Below are 27,217 nucleotides of genomic sequence, written 5' to 3'. Positions count from 1 at the left end.
ACCCTGATTTGAGGAAAGAGTAGGAATGATTCATTTCAAATGGGCAATCCACTGCCAAATACCTCTCTCTTCTGCCCTAAACTTCAAAGTCCAAAGACTGTTTGGGCTTCTAGCAGAGTTTTCAAAATTCCTTTAGGTTTCTGCATTCCTGTGCTGCTCCAGACATTGCCTCCTGCTCACATCCTCAAAAATCTGGTTTCTTTAAGGGACAGGCTAAGGATGATAGCCATCAGAACAAGCTTCCTAAATGCTGTGGGGTTGTTTTCTCTCTTTTTAAATAAGGAAAATGGGATGATCCATAAAATCTTTAGTCCCATTAACCCCATAGTTCATTGCACTGAAATACCCTATTTATTATTATCATGATTTCCCACCCACCAGAATGTTTTCGATCTTTGTACAGGAGGGGTAGATAAGAAAGAGACATACAAACCCCAACATGATTCAGAAAATTATAGTTTTAATGTTGACACAAGGAACTTGTGCAATGTTTCCCAGCAAGCAAGCAAGCAGGCTACCTGAAAAACAAATTCTACTCTGAGGCCTCCAATATTCAATAAACAAGACACTTTGTCAACACACAGCTATGTTTTACAGAAAGAACAAAAGCAAGACAAGGACAATGCAGACAAAGGGATTATCAATACAGTATATGGCATATTCTTCTGAGACAATTTTTTTTACCCTGGTGATCAGTACAGAAAAACAGTTGCATCAGCAGCTGATAGAACTGAAATATAAATCCTGCTGATAAGCATATCTGACAAGGATATTGATGGAGTCAAATCTCCTGTGGTTAGACAATGTGTGTTACATGGCAGTTGTCTGTTTCATCCAGAAATAAGGTGCTGAAGACATCATTAAAAAAGGTAGGGTGGTATTTGCAGGCTCTGTCACAGTCAGGATTAAAGTTCACCTCCAAGATCTGAGGCTGCATAATTCTTTTCCCTGTCAAGGCAAACACAAACATTGCTGCTTAATACAAACTCTACAGAGATCCCAAATCACTATTTTTCTTCAATCCAGAAATTATAGAAAATTATTGGAAAAAACATCTTTTGTGACCCAAACTGCCAAGCCAGTAGGGTGTTTTTGTTTCAGTAGGTTGGTTTTTATTGGAGTGACTGAAGTATGTTCTACCTTCATTATCCAGAGGACAATTATCCAACAGATTCTGGAACTACTGTGCTAATTCAGTGCCTCCTCTGGAATGAGAATTTGCAGCCATTCAATATGATCTCCCTGAATCAGCTGTTTTGCTTGTCAGTCTCAAACATCTTCAAGAAAACTCTGCTTCTCCTTTCACATTTCAGTACAAACCTTGCTTTCTTAAACCTCCTAGGTATTTAGCTGTCCTGTTCCTTTAACTGCAGCCACCCCCATCTGCTACTTCATACCACTCCTAAAGGAAGTCAGGAAATTTAACTTTCTCTTAAAACTTCATCAGTTCTGAATCAAATGCATTCTGTGCAGAGAAAACCAAAGGATTTTGTTTAATGTCTGGTGTTGAGATTGTTAAGTGAGGAACAACCTTCTGATGGATAAGTGAATCCTACTGTGCTTTGCACAGGAGCAACAAATCTCTTTGTCCACAGGCTGCCCACAGCTTTACAGCATTGCCACTGGCACCACCCCTCACTTTCAAAAGGCCAGGGACCTGTGCAGCTCATGTTCAGCCAGGCATGTAATGTGAGGTTGGTTCTTTTACTACAGTAGCTGTCCTCAATCCAGTAATGTTTGTGAGCTGCTTTGCTTATCCCATTCAGGACACCTCTGGGACAGGTGAAAGAGGATCCAGTGTGAAAATAGCAAAGCACATTTAACCCTTGCTCCACCTCATCTCAGCAGCAAAGGCTCCATTTTATATCTCCTGTTTCTCAATCATTTCCCTCCATGAAAGCAACTCAATCTTCACAGAATCAGTCCCTGCAGCAGTGGCCATGGGGCACTCACCCAACACACAACATCTAATTGCTCTGCATGCAAACGGGCCCAGGCAATCAACTTCTGTGTCCCAGAGAACCCAGTACCACACAAAGAGAGTATGCTCAGCTCCCTTCAGTATCCCTGGCAGTTCTCTTCGTGTTGGCACCTCTGCTACTTTTTTACCTCTACAAGGAACACATGTCTGAGTCAGGGACATTTACAGAACACTTCTGAGCCTCCTAGTGAGACAACAAACTATTCTGTCTGGCAGACTTTGCTACCAGTCCTCCATACTCCACAGCTGCCTGGAAGAAAGGCTTCAGGTAGGCAGCCATGCTGTGGCACTAACATGAAGCAGCCTCACTCACATGTTCTTGCAGAGACTTGGTAACAGCTGAATGTCAGCCCTGAGGACATCAACAGCACTGAAATGGTGAATGTGGTCCCTTCCCTGCCACAGTAAGTTACTGTGCACCGAACACTGCTCTAAGTCTGGAAGCCATAGGCAATTAGATGTCTCCAAGATTTTCATAGAGAGTTGTGTATTTCAGACATTTGTTTGGGGTTTTTGTGTGTGTGGTGGTTTGATTGGATTCTTTTGCCCCCCCCCCCCCCCACCCCCCTGTTGTTTTGCTCTGTTTTTCTCCAAACAGAGAACAATGGCAGCAGGGAAACAAGGATGCAGCCCAGCAGCTGGCAGCTGCATCACTCCTGTTGACCAGCATGGCAGATGCTATCCCCACAAATTTGCAACTTCAGGTGTCAGTGGGAGGCACAGAGAACAGACTTCTGAAAAGGTCCACAAACATAAACAATTCAACACTCAAATAAAGAGCTTCTCACCATCTCTGCTGGTGTCCCACTTAAGCATCAAGTCAATGGCATATATCGCTCTTGAAGATGGATAATCACAGATGCCAAGAGGGGCAGGTTTAGATGTAGCAGCTTGGAACAATTCAGCAAATGCCTTAAAAATACTCGCCTAATAACAGAAAAAGCAGTGAATTCTGAATGAGCAGTGAGCTTCCATAAAAGCAACACACGTTTCTAATCACTTCATTCATGCAGTGTTTGAAAGGGTTTGTATAAATTGCACTACACAACAGATGAAAATCTGCACAGTACTGGCTTCCAAATGTGCATTTAGACCTAATGCCAACACAAAGAAAGAACTCAGCACCAGGCAATATCCATGGACTTTTCTGGGAAGCCAATGAATACTATGAAAATCCTAAAAATAGTGCATTTAACATTATAATTAACCCCCTTCTCAGGCATTATGCCAAGTATTGCACTTATGTGTAGAGGAGGGGAAAAAGAAAACCTAGGAGAGTTCTGTGAAAACCAGCAGTACAATTGTGAAATTCTTGCTTTTTTCCTGCCTATTCAGCTGTAGTCTTGCTTTGTTTTGTTCTGCAATGAAAAATCTTCTACCTATTTATACCCCTAAGAATGGTGGGGGGGACATAGAAATTTGAAGAATGTATTACATAGGTATTTTGAAAAACAGTCAAATATCCAATCTGGAAATGAAATAAACCAGGAAGAACACAGAGATGTGAGTTTTAGCATTGAATTTATGCTGCAGTGAATAATTCCCTCTATTTTTTGTACACTGTACTACACTGGATAACCTACAGGATGTATTTTTACATCTCTCTTTTCACCCCTTATAGTCTCTTTCAGACTATTTTAAAACCTGTCACAGTCTGAGTATACAAGGATCTAGTTAAAACAAATGTGAATTAATCTAGGAAATCAAGTCACAGTTGGATAATTTATGCACTTTTGAATGAATATGCACATATAAAGGCTCAACTATCATTCACTCTGTTTCTTCCAGCTCCTAATAAATATGGAAGAATGAAAGAATTCAGTTTTGTGCATGTTTCTGAAGCAGCTCTTCACATTCAGCTTTTTCTTTCAAGCACGAATCACAGGAAAAATGAAAATCAATGAGAAGGCCCTCATGTGCCTTCCTGCATGTTTTATGGAACTGTAGTATTTGGAGCTTCCTTTTTACAGTAAAAAGATGCCCTGGTATGAGAGAGCCATCTGTGTTCTTGTGAAAAGTCATCTGTGCAAGGAGCAGGGACAGGGCTCTGGCAAGGCTTCTAACACAGAGAAGCTGGAGCAGCAGCAGAAAACTCTACACTTGGGAGTAGTCAGGACTGGCTGTATTGCTACGTCCAACATAAAGAATTATCACAGTGTGATCATGAAGTAAAATTCTCAAATTATAAAATACAATCCTCTAACAAGCAAGTATTTGAGGGCAAATTACACAGTTTGAAGTAAAGGTTAACATATGATCTCCTTTGTGATACACATGAAATATGTCTTCTAAGAAAAAAAATCCTAACAATCCAAGACTTTTGGAAAAGCTGATTTGCTGAGTATAAAAAACCCAAAACACATAATGACCATTTACATGAAAAAGATGAGTTGCTGACTTACTTGCACTGTTGTCCAAGGATATTCAGGATATTGTTTTTCAAACAGAGGAATAAAGTCTTCACAGTGCACCTAAAACAGTTCAGTAACATCAAAGGCTGTCTTGGTCAGGAATGACAAGAGAATGGAGCATCAAATATATTTGCCATTCCTACAAATGCAAGTAGAGAACTAGGGAATTAAGACAGCTCCTGAATACCTTCCTTGTTGCAGGATTTCTTGTTGTAAAAGATCACAATAAGGCTTTGACAATGACAGGCTGTTGTTTTTTATAGTTCTTTTATTGTCTCTCTCAATGTGGATTCCATTCAGAACATAGGTTTGTATTACTTTAGATAACCACAGGTAACTGGGGCAAAGAGGGGAGAGAGTCTAGGAAAGTATTTGCTTAGGACTTCAGGTGTTTTGAACACCCTGTTGAAGTGGATGTGAAACAGACTATTTGCTAACAGCAAACACCAGAAGATTTTCTATCAACAGAAAGGTGAGGGAGTGTTTTGGACAGTTTGCTTACCTGTTTCAATGTCGCACCAGGAGCGTAATTCATGACAGTGAAATGCTTCTCGTAGTCATCCAAGTCATCAAGCGAGAACACCCTAAGGAACAGAACAACTCCTCAGTTTAAGGGCTCCGTGTCAGCAGGTGCAGCCTGCGAGGGGAGGGCAGCACCTGTTGGAGAAGCGCAGCCAGAACACGTCGTAGCTGTAGAGCCGCAGGGGCTGCACCGAGCGCAGCAGCACCACGTAGCGCACGTCGAACTTCACCAGCCCCACGTCCTCGCGCTCAAACAGCACCGGCTCCTCGATGTACTTGCACACCACCTACAGCACAGCACAGCACAGGGACAGCTCAGGTGAAATGCAAGTGTCACTGCACCTCGGTGACTTAGGGCAGCCCTGCCTGCATTTCAGCTTTTCCCCAGAAAGGTGCACAAACAGACAACGTTGCTTTTGTTCACACTCTGACTACAGGTGTGAAAATATGGAGGCCAGGATATTCTCATTTTTAAAAATCACAGATTTCTAACTCTGGTGACCTTGCTGTTTTGCAACAATTGTGAAGCAATTCCGTGTGCATTTCTGTACCTCAGAAAACACATGCAGTCCACACGTCACCAACAAATGGTGCTGAAGCGAGCTCCAGTGCTCACACACAGTGAGGTACAGGTGGATGTTGCAGGCTCCCTGTAAAAAGCTCCGTAACTCATCTCCTGTTGGCAAGGGTGGTCCTTTGTGCCACTGAGCAATAACAACCAACCAGGGGAAAGAAGCAATAATGTTCCCAAATTGATGAGCAATGCTAACTACAGCCAGTGTGTCTGTCTGCCAGCCTGAGGACTGGCTTTACAGCAGCACCACGCTGGAGTACACCTTATTGCCAGGGCAAGTTTTATTCTTTACATAAGGCAACATCAGGCTCTGAGTTCATCTTTGCAACAATTGGAGTTTACCAATTTGCAACTGAATCTACTCTGAACTGTATGCTTATGGCCAGCATATGTATTTTGAAGAATAAATTTCCTTTGTATTTTCAGACCTCGTTCTATGAAGCAGTTTTTTCAGCTTTGCTTTTTAAATCCCATTCAAAACTATGCCCTCTCACCTTTGGGCTGCTTTCCCTGTGCCTGATGATACTGTTCAGGTTGTTGGTGATGTGGGTATCCAGGCTTCTGGCCAGGTTCCATGGTTTGCATATCCAGTGATTATCTTCTCCTCTGGGAGAGAAAGTGAGAGAGCAATACCTGTAAGTATCCACCTCATTCATCCAGCTAAATATCCATTTGGCTGGATACATGTCTTCTCCTGAAAAAATACTTTATAAAGCTGTGGGCTACACTGCAAGAATTAAGACTTCTGCTGACAGCTGGGAGGAGTAGGTCTTAGGAATAAGGGAGAGAAAAGGCAGTGGTACCTTTCACAAATTTTTTTTTTTTTAGTTAGGGCCTAACTCTGTCTCACTGTTTATCTCCTTCTACTGCATCTGACTCCATCAAAAGGGGAAAACAACCCATCAACAGCAACACCATGAACATGCACAAGCAAGTCACAGTATGGAATTGTTCTGCTAGGAGCCTGAGAACACTCTGGCAGGGTAGTGTGCAATTTTCCAAGTTGGTCCCTACTGACACCTCAAAATCATTCACATTAAATGACACCAGAACTCATCTCTTTGGGAAAAAAAACACACAGTTTATCAGCAGCTCACACAACAGGAAAATAAAACCACACCACCATTGTCTCACTTTCTAGCCCCCAGACACCTCCTGGGGCAAAATTCTTTGAGATATCCTTGAGAAAATCCAGCAATATGCTGGTCTTTCCACCTATCTTTTCAAGTTAGGACAGGGTGATGCTTGACGTCCTTTCCTCAAACTATTAAAGTATCATAAAGTGAGCTAAAGATAGCATTTAACTTCTGTTTTGTTTGTTTGAAAATTCCTACCACCTCCTTCCCATTAAGCTTACATACACACTGCATGCACTGTCAGTCCTTGATGCTGAAAAGGAATTAAACTACCACACACGAGGGACACGTGGCAGGTGTGCTCTCTCCTGGTCAATGCCAGTCCATAAGACATTATGAATAGCAAATAATGGCCAAATGAAACACCTGGCAGGTGTCACCATAATACACAAGCATCACCAAAGCAGCAACCTTTCAACCACAGTACTCCATGACAGACAGAGCAGTAGCTAATGCTCTCTTTCTCTCTCACAAGAGGAGAAATCATAATTTCCACCCAAGGGAGCTGCACCAGCAGAAGTGTGGATTTAAAACCCTAAAGCTCCACAACTGCTTCAGTCTAACACCAATTTTACTTTCACAACCTTACAGAACCCAAGTACTTTAAACATTTTCCATTCCGGCTTAAGTACAAGAACAACTGCTACTGTTCTCTTGAAATAAAATCCCACACTTGTTGCAAACACATTTTGAGGCTCTGTATACCTGTTAAACACAAGAGGCAAGATCCTGACTAGGAAAAGAGCAAAGGACTTCAACTATGTATTCAAATCACAGCAAAGTTTCTGGGTTTCAAACTGCATTGCTTAATTACTTTTACCTAAAATAAAAACCTAAAAAGCCTCCACTTTTCAGGTAAAATTCACTTGAATATAAATGCAGCAAGAGCTAAATCATGGTAGTGCAACAGCTGCCAAGACCAAAATGTGGGCTCCTGGTCTTTGAGGGAAGTGAGATCAAGACAGGACAGAACCTAAGGCAAAGGAAACACAAGTCACCTTCTGTCTCGTTGCTGGAAGCAGCTGATAAACTGCGGCAATTCTGTCTTGAGGTTAAAAGTCCGAGGCAACCACCTGGGCCCATCTGGTCCTCCAGCTCGTCTAGCAATGGATGCCAGGCAGTCTTTGACAGTCAGGAGGTTCTCACATGGGAACTGGTTCACCATTACCTCAGGCCTCTCCTCACTTAGCTTCCTACAATGCAAACAAGTGCTTGGTGAAGGGGGAAGGCTGGGGAGGCCTTTGGGAACACAGTTTTTATAGCAAAGAAATTTAAAAATAAGTATTATCAGGGGAATAATGAATCCCATAATTAATTAACCTATAATCTTTGAAGTGTGAGAAGTTGTAGAGGATGTCTGCCTCTCCCTCGTTGTCTGTGAATACAAAACGGGGATGTATCAGGCTGTTGAGAACTTGAGGAATGTCTGTGAAAACCCTAGAAGAAAGAAGCACACGAAAGAAGAAAAATGTCAGTTTAGTTCCTGAAACTGATCAACTAATGCTTGAACAGAAAAAAAACTTTTATGTTTTTCCTGTATACACTCTCTGTGACAATCTCTTCTTGATTCACAAAAACAACTTAAATTGAAGTGGGAGAGATAAAAAACTTGTGAGAGATTACCTAAAAATTATCTATTTTGAGATAGAAATATCAAAAGTAGTTTAGCTCTGACAGCCTTATAAAAACAACAGTTCAGAAGATGATGACTAAACCCCTGACACAGAAGCAGTGCCATTAATTCACTGTTCTACATGAAATATCCAGAAATAAGAGTGGCCTTGTGAATGCCTTCACTCCTGAAAGAGCTCTAGAAATCAACTTGCTGTCATCCACATGAAAGAAAGTCATAGGAAATCTTGTCAGCTTAATTCTGTAGCTTCAGAAGATTATTTTTGTTTGTTCAGAACTGTAAATAACACAAACATATGAAAGTAGGTACATTAGGTATATGCTGGGAATACAGAAAACTTTGAGGCTTGATACAAACTCCCTCTCAACCTCATTTAAAATCATATAAAACACCAACCCAAACCTCACATACATTTCAGAATGTAACCAAGAATGAGGTAAATTGTTGTATATCTTAGGAAAGTTCCCTCTCAAATAAAACCAGTGATTTGGGTGCTAAAATAAGCAGATAGAAATAATGGCTATTTTGATGACTTTATAGCTTTAAGTGAGGCCACTTAATTCAGAATTCAGCATGTTAACTCAAAAAGCAAGACTGTTTTTTATATCATTGTCATGGTAAGGAAACATTTGAACACAATAAAAAACCACTAATTTTTTCCATGAGAAACTATTCTATTCTTCCTTCTCTCCAGATCTATTCTTATCAGTTGTAGAACTTTCCTCTCCTCCTCCACTACTAACCAATTGGAAAATATATTCCCCTGAGAGACACATCTCTAACTTCTCTAAAAAGATGAGCTGCAGAAATAGCCCAGTTACAGGGGGAAATACATACTTTGCTTTTTAAAGAATTTAAGGTGTTTTGCATAGCTCCATGTGTGAGATATTGTAATATTTATACTATTTATGCTGAAGCCTGTAACTGACAGAGCTGACTTCACTCTGGATGAAGGGAATCAGCCTGTTGAAAGAAGCCACCAGTCCTTCCTCACTGTTGCAAGAGAACAAAATTAGTATTTCTACAGAGTCCAAGTAGCATTTCTTCCTGCAATTTGTGGCTTCTTGGCTTCTCCTTGTAAGTCTGCACACAAGGGGAAAGTGTAATACCAAATGTACTGGATCCACTACAAGTACTGCCAAACCCACAAGCTCCCCTAACATCCACTGGTTTGGAGCAACTGTTAGTCCTTGCTGGAGCAAGAGGAAATCAAAGTGGTGACCTAAAGACAAAAGGCCAATTATATAATGCTGTAACAAAGTTCTGAAGCATCCAAAATCTCCACACAAATAGGCAAGAAAGAGCACATGCAGCACAAGAAGTACTAAAATTGAAGTTGTTCAGAAAATCCCAAACTGGTTCTTTACAAACACACCCTACAAGTCACTATCCTGCAAAGATCCAGAGCACTCAGGATTACATATTTGAAGACTTGCTTAAAATGCAGCACAAAAGTAATAGGGGAGCTCAATTTAGCTTTAAGTGCAAGAACATCATTGCAATAAGATGAGGGAGGTTAAGATTAGAGAGGAAATAAGGCCATTTCATTTGTTCTAAGGTAATACACTGATAATGCCACAAAAAGATACACAGAGGTAAGGAATGCACCAAGTCCCATTCTGGCTTTGGCAGAGGGCAGAACATCTCCACTGCAATCCTGTATTATCAGCCAAGCTATTTTGGACCTTTCAGTCCAGTATCAGTGACACACTGAACTAATGAAGCCAGCTAACCATGCCTCCCAAATGATGGGTTTTTTCCCCTGGTCTCACTGAAGTCCTGGTAGGGATGCTATGAACTTGGGATTAAAGATGACATTCAGTGAAATGATACAAGTAAGATAAATATGTTTAGATGTTACTTAACTTTAAACTCAAAATATTTAAAGCTAGGAAGCAGTTATGAGAATCAACTCCCACAGCACAGAGCTGACAAGACCAACCAAAACAAAGAGTTGCCTCATAACAGCTCTGTGGACATTTTAAAACAGTAACTGATGTAGCTGAAAAGAAACATGAAAGAGAAGATCAAAAGAAACAGAGATGATCAAGCCCAACACCAACTGGAAAGACTTTCCCTAATAAATCTGTCTTTGAAGCATTTAGTTCTTTTGATTCTTTTTTTCCATTCAGCAATCAGCACAGCTGGATAGAACAATCTCCCTAGGGCAGCAGTTACAATGCTACAAGCCCTAATTAAACCTATAAATTTGCTGTATCAAACTAATTGTACTCACTCCCCTGCTTTTCAGGGCTCAGGTTAAACATTTATTTGATCTTCCACTCTCTGTCTTAACTCTGTTTGGATACTAGATGACTAAGAGTTTGTTCCAGTTTCTAAACTTTGCAGCTTGAATTTCTTCTGAATCCCCTAAAACAGCAGCAATCCACAAAGGAGAGCACAAACATTACTAACAGGCTACACCCATCTACCCAGCTCCACATGTTCCCATCTGTCTGCCCAGGATGACAGCCCTAAAACCTTTAGAGAAAGCCAAGAGCACTGGAAGGCTGCAGTTCCCACTCAGTCATCTGGACTCTGAGATGCTGCTCTACCTGTGGAGGAACATTAGTACACAAAATTCAGAGCATGAGAGAGACCTCATAGCCTTCTGTCCAGATATGAACAAGATAAAGGAAAAGGGAGGGAAGCCCTTAAGAGTACATTGACTGGGTGTGGATTAAATTTCTTAGAAGAAAAGTGGGAAGATTTAATGTGCTTCCCCCTCCTTCTCTGCCTAATGTGAGTGCCATTCATTTGAAATGTAAGATACAAACTAAAGAGGTAAGTAGGGAAAAATATGTCAGTGTTTCTCAACACCCTAAGTATTGCTTTCTGCCTCTATCAGAATGCATCTGACTTTGACTCCTGTATCTGAGCACATCAGATGAAAAGTATCAGCTTTCGCTTATCCTCACAGTCACGTAACCAGAGATTTCAACCACAAATGAAACCTTGACTACCACTGGGCAAGTTAACAAATGTCTCTCCACAAGAAGTGACTTCTGATTCTCAGTAGTTCTTCAGTGTGAGTACACCTACCAAATACATTTTAGTGGAACTTTACCATTTAAGCAAAAGGTTTCAAGCAAGAACTGTGATCCCAGTGTCAGAGCACAAACACCCCGGAGTGCAACTCACAGCACATGCTAAGCAATGGTGTGTTCTGGAATAAAACCAGTAACAAGGCAGCCTGGCCATGCAGCACCACCGTTTTTGCTCAAAAAAATCCCTTATCTTTACAATGTTCTTCCAGCTTTCTTCTGAAATGGTTTCACAGCATACAGCTAATTTTTGTAGTAAACACATGTCCAATTTAAAACATCCCAGGTTTTTATAGGATTCCTGTTTGGTAATGCCACCTGAACAAGGGGAATAGTCTGTTATATTCACACAGCACAGAGCAACCCCTGTGGACATACATGCTATAATGCAGAAGACAAGTCTTTAGCGTCTCTTCTACATCTTATATCATTCTTAGTGAAAACACCACTGTGCAACTTAGTGTTAAAACATGATGCAACTTTTCTTTCACCCAGAAGGTGGCACTTAATAAAAAAAAGAAACAGAAAACCAAACTAAATTTACTTTTTAGAAATTATGTAAGTGACAATTCATTCACTTTGAAGAATAAATCCAAGAGCGGTAACTAGTAAGTCAGAATTTTAGGCAAGTGGCTCCATATAAACTCACCTTTAACTTGCCTCTGTTGTTCAAAGATGGAAAAGGCTGTTTGGCCTGAGCACACTGCAATTACTGCACATAATTGTGGTAAGAAAACATTTTGTTTGTGGATACATACTTGAAAACTTTGTCTTTGGCATAAACTGGTGGATTTATCGCTACAGGAAGTTTTTCCTTGTTTTCTGCTAAAATTGCCTAGAAAACAGAAAACCACAAAAAGTTAATTCCAGTCAGAATTGCATGTCTTACTCCATTCTCTTTGGTGCAAGTGAATTTCAGCAAAGTTACAATTCCATTATGTTGTGTACTATGTTGTTCAGAAAAAAAAAATCAGTACAAGAACAGAGGCAGAAGGAAATCCTAACAGTAAAAAGGAGTAAGAAATAAGGCTTCAAGACCAGGGCACATCAACACTGCTGAATGACCCTGAGAAATTCTTGTCTCCTAAACATGAGAAAAAAAATTCCTCAAATCACAGCCAACCATATGCAATAGAAGACAAAGTTGTTGTATTTCCAACAAAATGGAAGACTGACCATTTAGTTGTGATAGTTTGTTACAGATGACTAAAAAAATTATAGGATGTTGGAAGCCAATTCTGCTCCTGTGAAAATAAGCAAAACGTTTTTTGCAGTCTTCAGCAGCAACCATGCCTGCAATGTCTCTCTCTATCCTGTACAGCCCCCCTCTGACTGCTAAAAGGAAATACACTTCTGTATCCCTGCTGATGCCCTGCAAAAAGGAAAGCAGCTCTCAGAAACTCTGGGACAGGAGAAGTACATCTTGAGAAAGAAAAGCAGCTGCTGCTGCGCAACAGCTCTTTGAATTCCAGCTGATCCAGACTGTCATAAATTGCAGTGAGGTGTCTGTCCAGCCACATATGCACCTCTTTACCCTTAAGGTTGGTATAGCAATAAAATCCTGCTTAAGTGGAAAGACAAACAAAACCACAATGGTAATCAAAGATCTTAGACATCACCTTCTGAAACAGACTGGGCAGGAACAAATACAAAATAATGGTTGCAGTCACTCCAGAAAAAGAAAGCAGCTTGTACTTTTAAGGTGAGAAGATTACAATTCTCAGAACAGTACCAGAGGATGCATTACTGTGTTTTTTGCAGCTCAAACACAGGGAGCTGTTGAAATATCCCTAGCCCCATGAGATATTTCCTCCATCCCAGACATTTCATTAGAAGCTGCCTCCCCTGACACTTGTTCCTGCAATCAGTGCCCCATCATCACCCACAGCATCATTTAAGTTACAGTCTTTGTGGTCTGTGTTGGAAACCAGAATTGGATAACAGAATAAAAAACAGGTATCAAAAAGTTAAGTCAAAATGTTGCTGAGTTGTCACAGCAACTGGGATTATTTTACATATAATGAGAACTGTCAGCAACATGGTATCTCTTTCTAGCTGTATCTAGATGTATCTCTTTCTAGCTGTGTCACCTTTGGTGTCTAGGGATGTGGCATGCCCTGAGACACTCCTCACTGGTTTGTCACTAGCTGAGACTTTCTCTTACTCTAGAATGTCTAGCAGTAAATGAAAGCTCAGTTGGTTGGTTCTCGCATCAGTAGAGCTCTCATCTCCCCTCAACAGCTGAGTGGCAGAGACAGTTTAAAAAAAAAGCTACCTTGAAAAGATGTTTTTAAGGTAGAGTGGTAAAGGAGGATTCTGGACTCATTTGCCACACAGTTCTTTAACTTGACCCAATCATACCAAAACAGAATTAAAACATACAAAAGTTGCCTTTTCTGAGACCAAGGCACTTTTTGCCAAGAGAATACATATAAGACAAACTCTGGGTGCATTGCTGTTCCTCTGTTAATGCAAAGTACGGGTCTTCCAAAAATGCAAAATCACAACCAATCAATCTGCCTTAGGTTACATGACAGCCCAGTTATTATGAGTGTACAACTTTACCTAGCAGAAGGTTAACTTCACTTCTGACTAGATATTGTTAATAACAAGCTGGATGGAGCATTTTCTGCCTCTCATCCACCATAAAGAAACATAGGGTTGGGGTTTAGAAGCTGCATTTTGAATGCTATTAGTAGCCAGTAGCATCCTCACAGGTATCAGTTTCCTCATTTTTCTAATATGTGAATGTCATGTAGACATTGTTCATGACAAGGAGATTCCAAACATTCATTTCACATCCTTAAAATATCCCAAACGTTTATTAGAAAGGAAACAAACTGAATCAGTACTTTAGAAGAGTGCCATCAACTTAAAAATGTTTTTGCTCCAATATTTATTAGTTCTAAACCACAACATAGCCCAGCATCCAGTCTAAAAAATTAAACTTTTCTTAAAATAATAAAACAAATCTTTCTGTAATTCAAGACTGAACAGCAATGCTACAATAACAAATTCAATCAATAAGCCTATTAGGCAATGTATCAAACATCTACCTGGAAGATGGATGCCTCATATGAAGTACCTTGTAGTGTGCTTATAAAAATAGCCATGCAATACAGCAATAAAATATTAGAACTTGTTTATGTTGCTCCAGTATTTAAACACTTAGATATTACGTATAAGACATTTCTTGTCTCACTGTGCTTTGAGTTGTTTTTTTTATTTTAATGGCTGTCCTTTGAATCAGTCTTTAAAAAGAAGCAAAATCAGAATTCTTGCAATGCTTTTCTAGACTCTGCCTCTTCTTAAAAGAGATAAGATATGGAATTAACCTGTTAAAATCATACCTGGTAATGCTCATCTGGTGGCTCTGGAGTAGAAGAGCTGACATCCAACACTTCAGGCACCCAGGGTAACAAAACACACTTCCTGATCAGGCGATCCGTCTCCCCGTGAGCGTAATCACGAGTGACTTCATCTGCACCAAAACCAGGAGAACCTTTAGGAACTGCCTTTCATTTCCCACTGAAAATCTTCAAATGACAGCTGCACAGTCAATACCAGCACAACTTTTGTTATTTAAATAAAAATTAGAGATAATTAATGAAACGTGATAAAAGAAGTATTATTCAGGATGTTTATCTTCTCCACGTGATGGAGGTAGAGGGTGGCCCCTGATTAAGATTACAGGAATAAATCATTGGCCTGGTGTTTCCCAACTTTCAGAGCCTAACTTTCTGACTCAAAGCTACAAACACAGATTTTAAGGGATTTTTTTTTAATCCCTCAGATGACTGAATTTGCAGTTTCACTAAGGTAGTGATGCAAGACTTAAATTCTCTGTCAATAAAACAATAGCAACATTTTTGGACTGCTAAAAGGTCTGTATCCTAAAATACAGAAATATTAGCCAGAGAGAACTTTTATATTTGACAGTGTTACAAGAATGCAGCCATTTTGGTCTTGAAACATTTGTTCTACTGTGAAATGTTCAATGATTTTTTAAGAACTGGCCCATTTTCTATCGCAAGCTTTAAAGAAAACCCCAGCTCCTCAGACACACACTCACCACCAGTTTCAAGGTCTCTCAAAGGCCAGAGAACCGTGTAAGCAATTTGTTGAGGCATATAAAACAGAGGTGCTGCTGCAAAACTTGGCTGGTCTGAATGCTGAATGCGTGATCCAAATTCATCCATGATGTACCAGACAGGAACCTTCTCCTCTGCAGTCTGCATGAATAAAGAGAGGGGGACATCTCGCACACATGAACTGCAGGAAAAGCTCCATGAGACAGAGGCACTGGCAGCACCCTTACACCACTTCTCAGATTCCTGCTTCAGCCTCCTCTTTCTTGTGCTACTGCTATTGCCTACCAGACCCACTTTCCCTGAACCAAACCAGCTGCTTAAGACAGCTAAACCAGCAGAAGGCTGCTTGGTAGGATTAGTTTTCCTTCAGTTTCTCTCAGAATCAATCAGCTAAAAAGTGTCTGAAGTTTAAGTGTGAAGGAGAGCAACACTGCCACCTGCAACAACAGCTGGCTGCAAGTGTGGAGGCTGCATCGTCAAAGCGCCCCTTCCTGCAACACTCATCACGAAAAAATCCTGAATGAGAAAATAAACTTTAAATTGCTTGGTAGCACTAATGTGGCCTTTTTATAAAGGCAGAAATGGAGCAGAGAGAGTAGACTTGAGATATTTCCTAGAAAATTGAACAGAAGACAAGTTCAGCTACAGGATGAATTAATTGTCTTCTGGAAAATCACTTTCCAAGTAGTAACACAGATAATTCCATTTCACTCACAAGCTATTCATGACAAATTGAGAAACAAAGAGATAGGATAGAAAGACTCAGAGATACTGTTCAGATTTCCCTTTCATTTAAGGAAAAAGTCACACTTTTTCCCTTCTCAGGGATTTTTCAGACCTGATTCTACTGTGAGTTAAATTTGAGCTTAAATGATAAAGATGACCAGTCCAGAGAACAATCTCAAGACCCTGAGCTAATAGGGGCAGTCTGATCATGCTCTCACTTCTCAGGGCTAGCCCTGCCCATTCTGCAAGGGGCTGAGGCCAAAGAATTCATCTTTCTCCTCTTTAATTCAAAAGACTCAAAAAAACATTGGAGCTCCAATGCAAACAGTACAATAGGGTTTTCACCTGCACCCCAAGGGTTGTATTCCCTCAAAAATGGCATGTGTGCACTTGAAGCATTTGAAGGCTCAAGACACGTTTGCACAGTGCTGAAGGGCTAGAGAGGGCAGGGTGACCAAATCTGGTGTGGTCTTACCCACACACCCTAAAAGCAGCATCTGCTCTCCTTCCAATGAGAAAGAATGCCTGTAAGGATCTTTGCTATTATTCATGTATTGGAACATATCCACCCCAAAATTTTTAGCATCCCGTACAGTCTTACCCCTTGCGAGAGCTGGTAGGTCTGGCTGTACTTCCACATTTCCTGCAGCACTTGCTCGATGCTGCCCTCGTCAGGGATCTCTCCGTGGAAGGGGATGCCCATGAGGTTGGCCATCCTGTGCAGCAGGCCGGGCACGTGGCGCAGCTGGTGCCGCGCGTGCTCCACGCGGAAGGTCCAGGCGTGGTCGACGAGGAACACGCTGCAGGAGAGTTGGGGTGGCATCACACCCCGGGGTGCTGTTACCCCCAGGGCTCTCTCAGACACACACACACGTGCTCTGAACAAATGCTGCCTTTCCCTGGAGATGGTGTGATAGCTAATCTGCTCTGAGTCACAAAGTCACTCCCTGAGCACATACTGGGGCATTGCAGGAGCAACTTTCCAGCAGTAATTTACACTCTGGTTTTGCTCTAGAAAGCTTATGGTGCATTAGTGAGCATTTCCATAAAAATGAGGAGCAGATAAAGAACAGGCACTCAGTTTATGAGTTTATTCCCTTTAAAAGCCAAGAACACAAATGCCTTCCCTTTTTACCACTATGAACTCTACTGCAACAACCTGATATTCTTGCCTTAACCAGGAAAACGATACACTGTTTTGAAAAATTACTTGAGGACCTTGTTAGCCACAGGGTTTGTGATATCTACTGTCATCTGTAAAGCCAGGTGGAGAAGTCTGATCATCAGAAGCCTGTATGTGCTATTATAAGAAAATGAGCAATAAGTTTTGATCATTTCCATTTGTTTTGTTTTTTTTTCCTTTGGGTAGGGGTGGGGTGTGTCACCAAATCATTTTTAGAAAAAATTGCATTGCTTAAAAAATTTACAATCTAACCTAAAATAAAACCATACATATCTGGCACAGCTTCCCTTGACAAGTTTAATCCTTGCTTAGGCTGCATGACTTTTAGAAAAAAACCACAGTTTTTCAAACAGAAGGGTTCTTCACATTTGGTGATATCGTCTGACTGAACAATTACAGAGAAAAATCTGAATTCTACTTGCTAGCAAAATCCCCACAACACACAAAATACCCTCCACAACACCTGTATTTCAGAAAGCTGAAAACATGTTAGCTGTCACATAGGGCAAATATGGTTGAACAATTATTGTATCCCAGATTCCACACACACATGAAACCTAACTTAATTTTAAAATTAGACTCCTATGAATGCTAAGGTCAAGTTCTTTCAAAGAATGCTAAGGTCAAGCTCTTTCAAAATGTTTGCAAACAGGGGTATTGGTGTTCTGCTCCCATATTCAAACTACCTGAATGCTGCAAAGAAGCCCAAGATTATCAAAGGAGCTGGTTTTGAACTTGATAATTCAAGTGTATTCTCAGATTTAGAAAGGTGATTACTTAGGCTAAGGCAGGGCACATACCTATGAATCTTTGTTGGTTTTACTCATCAAGCTTAATTTAAATTTTTAGGTTTTGCATGTTTACCAAAGATCTAAAAAGTATGAATGGTCTCAAAGAAGTTTTACAGAACTGAGCAGAACTGAACTTAGATCTCCATCAGAGATGACTTCATCTCACTGCTTTTTATTAATGTATGACAAGTACCCTGTTCTATATCTGAAACCAGTAAGAACACAAAGAGCAGTACTATAACATAAAGTTGTTTCTTACACAACTTTATACTAGTCTTATACATGCCTCCTAGTCTTATACATGCCTCCTAGTCTTACATTCATGACAGATAAGCTGATTGTTAGCGAGAGAACAGTAATTTAATATATTGAATTCCACACACATGCACACGACCACTCTTGAATTATTTTTCAGCCAACTGAAGGAAATGGAAGCCCACAGAATATTACTGTGAGTACCTTGGCATGAGGTTTGTGGAGATCACAAGTATTTCTTTAGTTTTTTTTCCACGGGCACACAGTCTTGCAGATACAAAGGTTTGCTTTATTTCTGCAGAAATCATTTCAAGGTTGCCTTTTCCTTATTTTCTCCCCGAGTTTACTAAAAACCAATTTCTAAGTATCTTCCTGCATGACTTAAAAAGGAAACACATTAGGATATTTGTGCTCCCAGTACCCTTTGCAAGGGGTGCTTCATAGCATGCATCTTTCCTCAAACATACATCTATGTCTTAGAGGTAGAAAAGAGGATTTCTGAATAGGTTCCAACAAGTCTCAAAGCAAGTCACTATTATTTTAGGGTTTCACACTACTCAAAGACTGAACAATATTTTCAAAATCACAACTCACCTATTGGGATTAGAGGCTTGAAGTCCATTCTCATTTGTTACAATAACTTTGAAACAAGGTCCATTTCCAGGATTTGGTTTCTTTTTAAATTGTTCTTCCATTTCTTCATCAACTTCTTCCTCCTCATCCACCTCTTCTACTTGCATTATTCCAAAGTAGTCACCAGCATCAAATATCTGAGATGGAAAGTGCAGAAAATATCATGCAACGGGATAAGATAGAACTCTGATATGCACAATGAGACACCTGTAGACATTTCTTTCCTGTAATCTGATAAAAAAATGGCATTTTTAACTTAAGAGATGAATGAACAACAGTATTTATTCTTTCACATTTTAATAGAGCTGTTTGTTTGGGAAGTTTCTTTAGTCAATATTGGCAGGAAGCTTTGTTGGTTTCTTTGGCAGCAGCAGGCCTACTAACGATTGCCTATCAGTTTAACGTCTCATTAAGAATTTTAGAGGCTGAAAACAGAATACCCTTGCTCAACCTTTGCTAAAATCAGTAGTTTAAGACCTGCAAAACTGAGTGTTACCCAGGCTCTACAACCATACTAAAGTACATTAAGATCCCTGAAGAAAAAGAGCTTTTCCCAATTGAGTTCTGAACCAGTTAAGAAATCTCAGCCTGCTTCTCTCTCTCTTCTTTCCCTATTAAAGGAACTATCAGTGCTCACTCACCCCCAGGTAAATTGGGAGACTCCTTATATTGCTATATATAAAATTAAGTTTCATACACTTATGTCTACTAAGGTGCTGAAAGGGGTTTGTTTACATTCTTGCCTACTCTGGATGCAACAACTCCATCTAGAACATACAGAAAGAGGGCAGTCACCACACAGGGCTCCCTTCCCAAACAGTGGGCTGGCATATCTGGCAGAACTAAGACTCTGCTGACAACTCTCATCATTTCAAAATGAAGACATGCTTTTAGAAGATAAAAATAGGTAAAGCCTCCAAAGACTGTTGAAATTTTTCAGAAAGAATTATTTTGCTAGAATCACTCACATACTACCTAATAAACCAGGCATGGGCAGACAGATCATTTCCCTCAATCTAATATGACTAAAATGTAGCAGGGAAGGAGAAAGGTCTAAAGTGTGAGCTCTCAAGTTACTGGTTCAACACTCCAAACCTGCAATGGTTCAACACACAGCCTGCAATGCCACATTATTAAAATTCATTACTTCTATATATTGACAACTTCTTAGCTGTAAAATGCCAGTGGCAGCAACAAGCTTCCATTTGTTCAGGTGAGTGTTTCTACAGGACAATTATTTTTGCTAAGCCTTAACAGGAAGATGAGGAAATCAACTCCACAATTGTGAAGAAAGGGCACCTAGAAAAAGCAGACAGTTGCTCAAAGAGGGAGTGTCCACCATTACAGGGAGAAAGTCAGCAGGACAGCAACAGCTACTTCTCATCTACTTACTTCTCATCTACTTCTCAGCCAGATCAGATCCAAGTGAAGAAGTATCTGAAATTCCCTTCTGAGGAACAGGGGATGGTATTTTCCTCTGGGATGGTGGAAGCAAAGGGGAGGGGACCATGTTGGATAAAAAATCATAGAATGTCTTGGGTTAGAAGGGACCTTAAAAGATTGTCTTGGTTCCATCCCTGCTGCCATGGGCAGGGATGCCTTCCAGATGCTAACAATAGCTAACAGCTATTAGCTGTTATTAGCTAACAGCTTCTTAGCACACAGCTTCTTAGCTAAATGCTAAGGAGATGCTAACAGTATGTTGGCTAATACATGCATATGCATCTTTTTAGGGTAAAGAAAATTACTCTCCAAACAAACTTACTAGAGATTAAAACCACACCCATTAAAAAAAAAAATCAGAAACTTAGTTTCTTTCACTTCAGCAGGTATCAAAATAGCAGTTCCAATTTATTTCTAGTTTTCCAGTTGCTAGAAGAGGATAACATTACTCAGTAATAAGCAGTATCAAAACCTCTTGCTGTTCTAATAGTAGCTTTCAATTCTTTTTCAAGTCTCTGCACAGTTACCTTGAAAATTTGTAGTTATTGAACTTCATGTAGCTGCAGGCAGGTCCCAGAAAAAGGAAGAGCCCTTCCCTGTGCTCACAACTAATTTTTGTCAGATTGGCTCCCAGCTGGGTGAGCTCCCTGGTCAGGTTAAGGGCACAAATGCTAATCCCAGCCCATGGCAGCCAGCAAAAGCAGTGCCAGGAAACACATTCCACTCTTCCCTGAAGTGACACTTCAGTGCTCCTGCCTGGATCAAGGGCCATCCTCAACAACCTCATTAGCCAGCAAAGAAGCAACAGGCAAGTGAGTGGGAATCATCAGAAAATGAAAAGTGCAAGTGTGACTCAGGGGAGCCACTTGGTATGTGCTGCATCGTGGCACTGTGTGTGTTTTCCACACTTGGTTTTTGTCTTAAGGAGTTTGTGAAAGGGACAGGAGGCCAGCCAGCGACTGACTCAGCTTCAGCCTTCCCTCAGGACAGGCTCCACCTGTTTACCAAACACCCACAATGAATATCGAGTTCCTCCATAACACTAAGGGGAAGCTGTTGCATTTATATTTTATTTTATTTTTTTGTATTTAATATCATCTCAAGACTGAAAAATGAAGGGATTCCAAATGCCCTAAGCCAAAGTTTGGTCTTTCCCTCTGACAAATTATCAGATACACCAGGCTGTAGCAGTTGCATTTAGCAAAAATCTCCACTTTTAATACCTTTACAGAATTATGCTTAATGAAAAATTTCTTCTAGAGAATTTATAACCACTTAAAAGTGAACTATGTGTATTCCTCACCCAAAGCAAATCACACTTCTCGCAGCAGCAGCAGCTCAAGACCACCTTTAATCAGTGGCTTTTTGTGAGGGTTTTGCTGTTTTTTAAACTCGTAATTGATAATACAAGCAGTTCAGCAGTTCACGGATGGGTTTGGCAGAAGCACCTCGTTGTCAGTGTGGATACACAGACAGTTCTGTGTGTCCTCTCTTCCTCCCTCCCTTTGAGCCAGGCTGTCACACTGAACCTATTAACACAGCAGCTCCATTAAGGGAATCTTAAGTAAGCTCCTTAAGCAAAAACCAGCTGGATAAGATCACACCACCAATCTGAAAAGTAATCTCTGGCTTGAAGCAGAACAGGGAGAGCTCACATTAAGTATTCCACCAGTGCAACCAATAACTTCTAGACAGCAAAAAGGTACCAACACATTCCAGTGGCACAACTGCTTGCAAGCAAAACCTGTTTGGGCAAAATCCCTCCCTCTGCATGTTCAGGTACAGTTCCAACCTAACCAACCCCAGCAAACCAGAGAACTTGATACCAAAGCAGGTACATGTCACGACATTAACCACACAGGCATCTCTAGCAAATTCTTTTAGGGCACACTGCAAACTGCTTTGAAGGCCACAGGTAACCTCTAAGCAACAGGCTGCCTTCCACTGCTCTGGAAAATAAAATCTAGCAGTATTATCATGCTGCATTCCTTCTAGTAATTAATTAAGAGCCTCCATTTCTAACTGGGATGAAACTCTAAGCAGTCTCTTGCCAGCAGCATGTGAGGGCTACAAAAACCTTCCTGCAATACAGAGAAATACAACTGCAAAATAACTTAGTGTATGGCTGGAATAGAAAAAGAAAATATTATGAATAAATTAGATGCAGGCACTGTATTTTCCAGGCTTATAAACATACTATACAGTTTATTCAAGAGCATAAGAAACATTCACTACACTAGAAACAGAATTTCAGCACTTATAATGAATGATTACATATGCATATATTTTATTTTTCAAGTTTCTGCCAGAAACACAAAAAGAATTTCCTCCCAACAGATGCTGAATGTTAAATGCAAATGAATAACTAAAGGCAGGTTTACCAATCTAGCAGTTACACCATGTTTTGAATGAGCAATCCAATTACATAATGCTCTCAGAAGGAAACCTGCTCCAGCAGATCCCAAGGTAAATTAAAAAAAAACTAAAAACAACCAAACCCTCCACTTCTCACAGGCTTTGGTGTACACAGTGGAGGGAGGGTTGAAATATGTGTGACAGTGTTGAATAACAGTTGCTTGGGCTGGGTTCTAGAGGTATTGATGCAAGAGATATTTTTATCTGTATTATAGATGCAAATTTTTCAAGTTCTATGCTAGAAAGTTTTAATCTTTGCAGCAGGTTAGGACAAAGGAAAAATTCCTCCCATTTAACACATGTCACAAGAAACATCCTATGTTCTACACTGCCCTGGGGTTTTGCCCCCTGAGTTATATTTTATTACTTAGATTCCCAAAACCATTTCACCCCTTCCCCTCACCTCCTTTTCTTTCTTTACTGCTGCTCCTCCAGCCATTCTGCATAGTCCAGTTCTAAGTAAGGTCCTGTGACTCTGTCTCTACCTCCTCAAGAGGTTATCCCAGTCCACAGCACTCCTCACAGTAACTTTTCCTCAACACCCCTGTTTTCTCCATATCCTTTTGCCCTTCTTCTGGGCAAAAACCAGGAGCTGCAGCAGTAGAGACAAGCACTCAGCAGCTTGCTTTATCTTCCAAAGCTCACTGAAATAATTAAGTCTCTTTTTCCACACACACTGCTACATTTAGTACAGAAGAGCCTGCTCAGCCACTACTGCAAGTAAAATGAAGCAGCAGGAGCAGTCTGCTGCCTTAGGGCATGTGCTTTCTTCCTTATGCCTTTCATCATCCCAGCCTCCCTAAAAACATCAGCACCAGGGATCTCTCCTCGCTCTATTGTCCTACCTTTTCAGTGTTACACCCTCCCAGCAAAGCTGCTAACAAGCAAGGATTTCAGCCACAGGTTACAAATCTCAAGCCTGCATTAGGTCACAGCACAGGTTCAGTTTGCTACCTCCAGCTTCACACCGGCATGTGGAAACATAACAGCTCTCAACTTTGGGTTTTCTATACTGTCTTCTGTTCCATCCTCTTCCAGGACATCCCTTCTCATACCCTCCTACCTAAGCAGAGCAGCAGATATTCTGTGGTGGTGTTCCCAGGGGTCCCAGGATGAGGGAAGAGATGAGAATGTTGACTCCATGTTTCAGGAGGCTGATTTATTATTTTATGATACATACTACACTAAAACTATACTAAAAGAATAGAAGAAAGGATTTAATCAGAAGGCTAGTTAAGAATAGAAAAGGTATGATAACAAAGGCTTGTGACTGACCGAGACAGTCCGGACAGCAGGACTGTGATTGGCCATTAATCAGAAACAACCACAGGAGACCAATCACAGATCCACCTGTTGCATTCCACAGCAGCAGATAACCAATGTTTACATTTTGTTTCTGAGGCCTCTCAGCTTCTAGGAGAAAAAATCCTAAGGAAAGGATTTTTCATAAAACAAGTCTGTGACAATATTCCTGCTCCACTTAAGTTCCTTGCATGAATACTTACTGAGGGAGACGTAATTCCACAAGGAGTTTGTGACTGGGCATATGCTTGAGATAGTATAGATTTTCAGTAATCTTCTCTGTAATAAACACATATTCCTGTTATTAACACCACCACACAACAGACTGAAAGCTGCAGGAACATAATCAGACCTTTCCTGACTATAAACACTCATATCATGACTTGCAATGCTTTTCTCCTGTTCCTACTTTGGAGCTGAGATGGGGAAAAGAAGCACTCAGGTAATTAGAAATTACTTTACCTGTACATGGGTGTTAAACTGCAGTTCCCTCATCTTCTCTACCATTCTATACTACCAGCTCAAACTTCTCACCCCATCTCACCCATTTCTTCACTGCTTATCCTGCCTTCCACCAAACCACCACTAGTTGCTTTCTCCAGTTATAAGATCTCTTTCTCTCCTCAGGACTAGAAATTCACCTCATTCATATCCTCTTCTCCAGGTCAACTCCTCCAGTCTCCCTCAAGCACTCTCAATTCTCCAGACGAAAGGTTTTTGCCTCAGTTCCTTGTTCCTTTACTCCCACAAATCAAAGACAGCTTTCCTCATCACTGAGGCTGGGCTGCAGATGTGCAAACAGAAAAAAACTGTCTAAATACAACCCGTGTCTTTACAATCTGTTTAAAATCACTCTTTTTCTTGTCTTTGTTTCTCTTCCCTTTCTCATCACAAAGCTCCAGGAAGCAAGCAGATGGTTGCTATAAAGGTGAAAAGGGATACTCCACCCTGCAGTGTGCCTGTGCCTCCACATTCCCTTTAGCTCAGGGCCAGGGGTCAGCTTCACCTGAAGAATACTGCCCAAGCCAGATAACTCATGCACACATGAAGTGAGCTGGCTGAGCTCTGCACAGTTATAAGTGACTGACCGCAGGGCAGATCTGCGTGGAAGTGAACTGGAAAAAAAATTAAAAATCAGGCAAAAGCCAATACAAACCATAATGGATTACGATATGACAACATCCTGAGTCTAACACTACTACGGTTGCTGTTTTTTTTTAACTCTCTTTAGCATAAAAAGCTGAAGGGTTGAGGACATTGTCCTGCATTTGCCTGGGACAGAGATAATTTTTTTCTTTTAAGCTGGTAGAATGCTGTGGTTTTTTCGATTCATCACCTCTCTCCAGTACTGTATCGCTAGTTACGAGGCTTTCCAAACGCTTCCAAACTTCACGCCGACAACAAAAAGACGAAATCAGATATGTACAATACACCTGACGTCTTTTAGAGCCCCGAGCTGCAGTCTCGGTAACACAACCCGCACCGTGCCTTTCCCGCTGTCCCCTGCTGAGCAACACCGGGACTCTCTTCTTCGCCCAGGGCTGCAGGGGCTGCCCTCAGCACGGCTCTCCACGGCCATTCCCACGGCCGCCGCTCGCCCATCTCGGGGCTGCTCTCCCAGCGCGGCTCTCCCCCAGCCCGGGGCTGCCCTCCGGGGCTGCTCCCTCAGCGCCGCTCTCCCGTGCGGAGCCGCCCCAGCGCCGCTCACCCACCTCTCCGCGCAGTTTGCGGCTCAGGCTCTCCCAGTATTGCGTGGGGACCTGCGATGCGCGGAGCGCGGCCCCATGCAGGGCCACGAAGGCCGCCAGAGCCTCCTCGCCCTCTCCCGCCATGGCCGGGCCGGAACGCGCCGGGCGGGGCCGAGGGCGGGCGGGGAGGCGGGAGCGGCGCTCGGGGCGTTCCCGGAGCGTTCCCGGAGACGCCGGGGGTTCGGCTCCGGAGCGTGGTGAGAGCCATGGGCCCCGGTAGCGCCGGGGCGGTTTCAGACACCCTGGAGGAGAAGGGCCCGGAGGAGGCTTCAGTCTGCCGAGCAGATGGGGGTTCTGCTTCTCTTTTGTTCTTCTTCTGCCCTTGAGCGTTAATAAAATTCCCAGTGTTTGTGGTGCAGTGCTGGCCACAACATGTTTTTTATTTCCCCGGTGTTTTAGGGGCTCTTCTGAAAGGCCCCAGCCATACCCCCTGAAGTGGGTTCCGGGTGGGATGTGAGGCATGGCAGGCACTGATTGCTGGCCACAGCCGTGGGAATTGCTTTGTGTGAGTTGTGATGCTCAGGAAAAACATAGTGTCAGTCATTTATTGAATTAAACCTTTTTTATTTTGAACGTTGACAAGGAAATTTTAACATGTAAGCCTGACTTAAACATCTGTCAGTACAAGAGGGAGTGTGTTTTTTGCAAGAACCCGTAGTGGAGTGCTGGCTTCTCAGTTCTTTCATTGGATGGTTTAGAAGAGATTTCTGAGAAAATCTCTTCCTTCCAAGATTTTGTGGGGAATAGCCTAAACCAGTTTAACCTGAGGCTTTTAAAACATTACTACTAGCTTTTGTCTTGCCTCAGGTATGGTTGTAAAGCTCCAAGAGCGAAGCCAGTTGTCTGACACTGCTCAGAGCACAGGTCAGGGCTTTGCTTTGCCCGCTGCTGCTGCTGGGAGCACCCACACCGCTCCCTCTGCACATTATCTGCTCCACAGACTGTGGAAATTCCTTTTCCTGCCAGCCCATCCTCAAATCAATTCAACTTCAGTGCTGCTTGCACTGGCAGTGCAGCACTGTGCTGGGAGGAGAGTCCTACAGCCCTGGAAATAGTCAAGTTCAAGAAATCAGATCTAGTGGCTGGTCAAGAAAGCTTCGCTTTCACTGACTCCACAGTCAGTGGAGAATGTGCCATGTTGAAGAAATATCTCTTTGCCCTCTGCCCTGTCTAGTGTTGCTGGACCGGTGTCCTCTGTAACTCCTCTGTAACTACCCAAGGGTAGCAACAATCCCTTTCTCCACACAATCACAGAATTATTCAGGAGGAAGGTCTATAAACTAAAGTTTGGCCAGGCAGAGAGAGAGTAGAAAATGATTATAAATGGTG

General features: G+C 41.6%; 1 protein-coding gene across 1 annotated transcript; it reads right to left on the bottom strand.

The window, feature by feature from the left end:
- Window positions 1–440: 440 nt before the first annotated feature.
- Window positions 441–25,975, bottom strand: TTLL12 (tubulin tyrosine ligase like 12). Its single transcript, XM_036404928.2, has 14 exons — window positions 25,853–25,975; window positions 18,942–19,117; window positions 16,720–16,918; window positions 15,374–15,533; window positions 14,652–14,782; window positions 12,060–12,136; window positions 7,945–8,061; window positions 7,623–7,817; window positions 5,983–6,094; window positions 5,050–5,201; window positions 4,895–4,976; window positions 4,384–4,452; window positions 2,770–2,908; window positions 441–948 (listed from the first exon to the last, which is right to left on the bottom strand). The coding sequence occupies exons 1-14, from the start codon at window positions 25,970–25,972 to the stop codon at window positions 797–799; spliced, it is 1,881 nt and encodes a 626-aa protein (XP_036260821.1). The 5' UTR covers window positions 25,973–25,975; the 3' UTR covers window positions 441–796.
- Window positions 25,976–27,217: the final 1,242 nt, after the last annotated feature.

Source organism: Molothrus ater, chromosome 5 (assembly GCF_012460135.2).
Source record: "Molothrus ater isolate BHLD 08-10-18 breed brown headed cowbird chromosome 5, BPBGC_Mater_1.1, whole genome shotgun sequence".
NCBI lineage: Eukaryota > Metazoa > Chordata > Aves > Passeriformes > Icteridae > Molothrus > Molothrus ater.
Note: the sequence above shows the minus strand (reverse complement) of the source record. Positions and strands in the feature narration are given on the sequence as shown.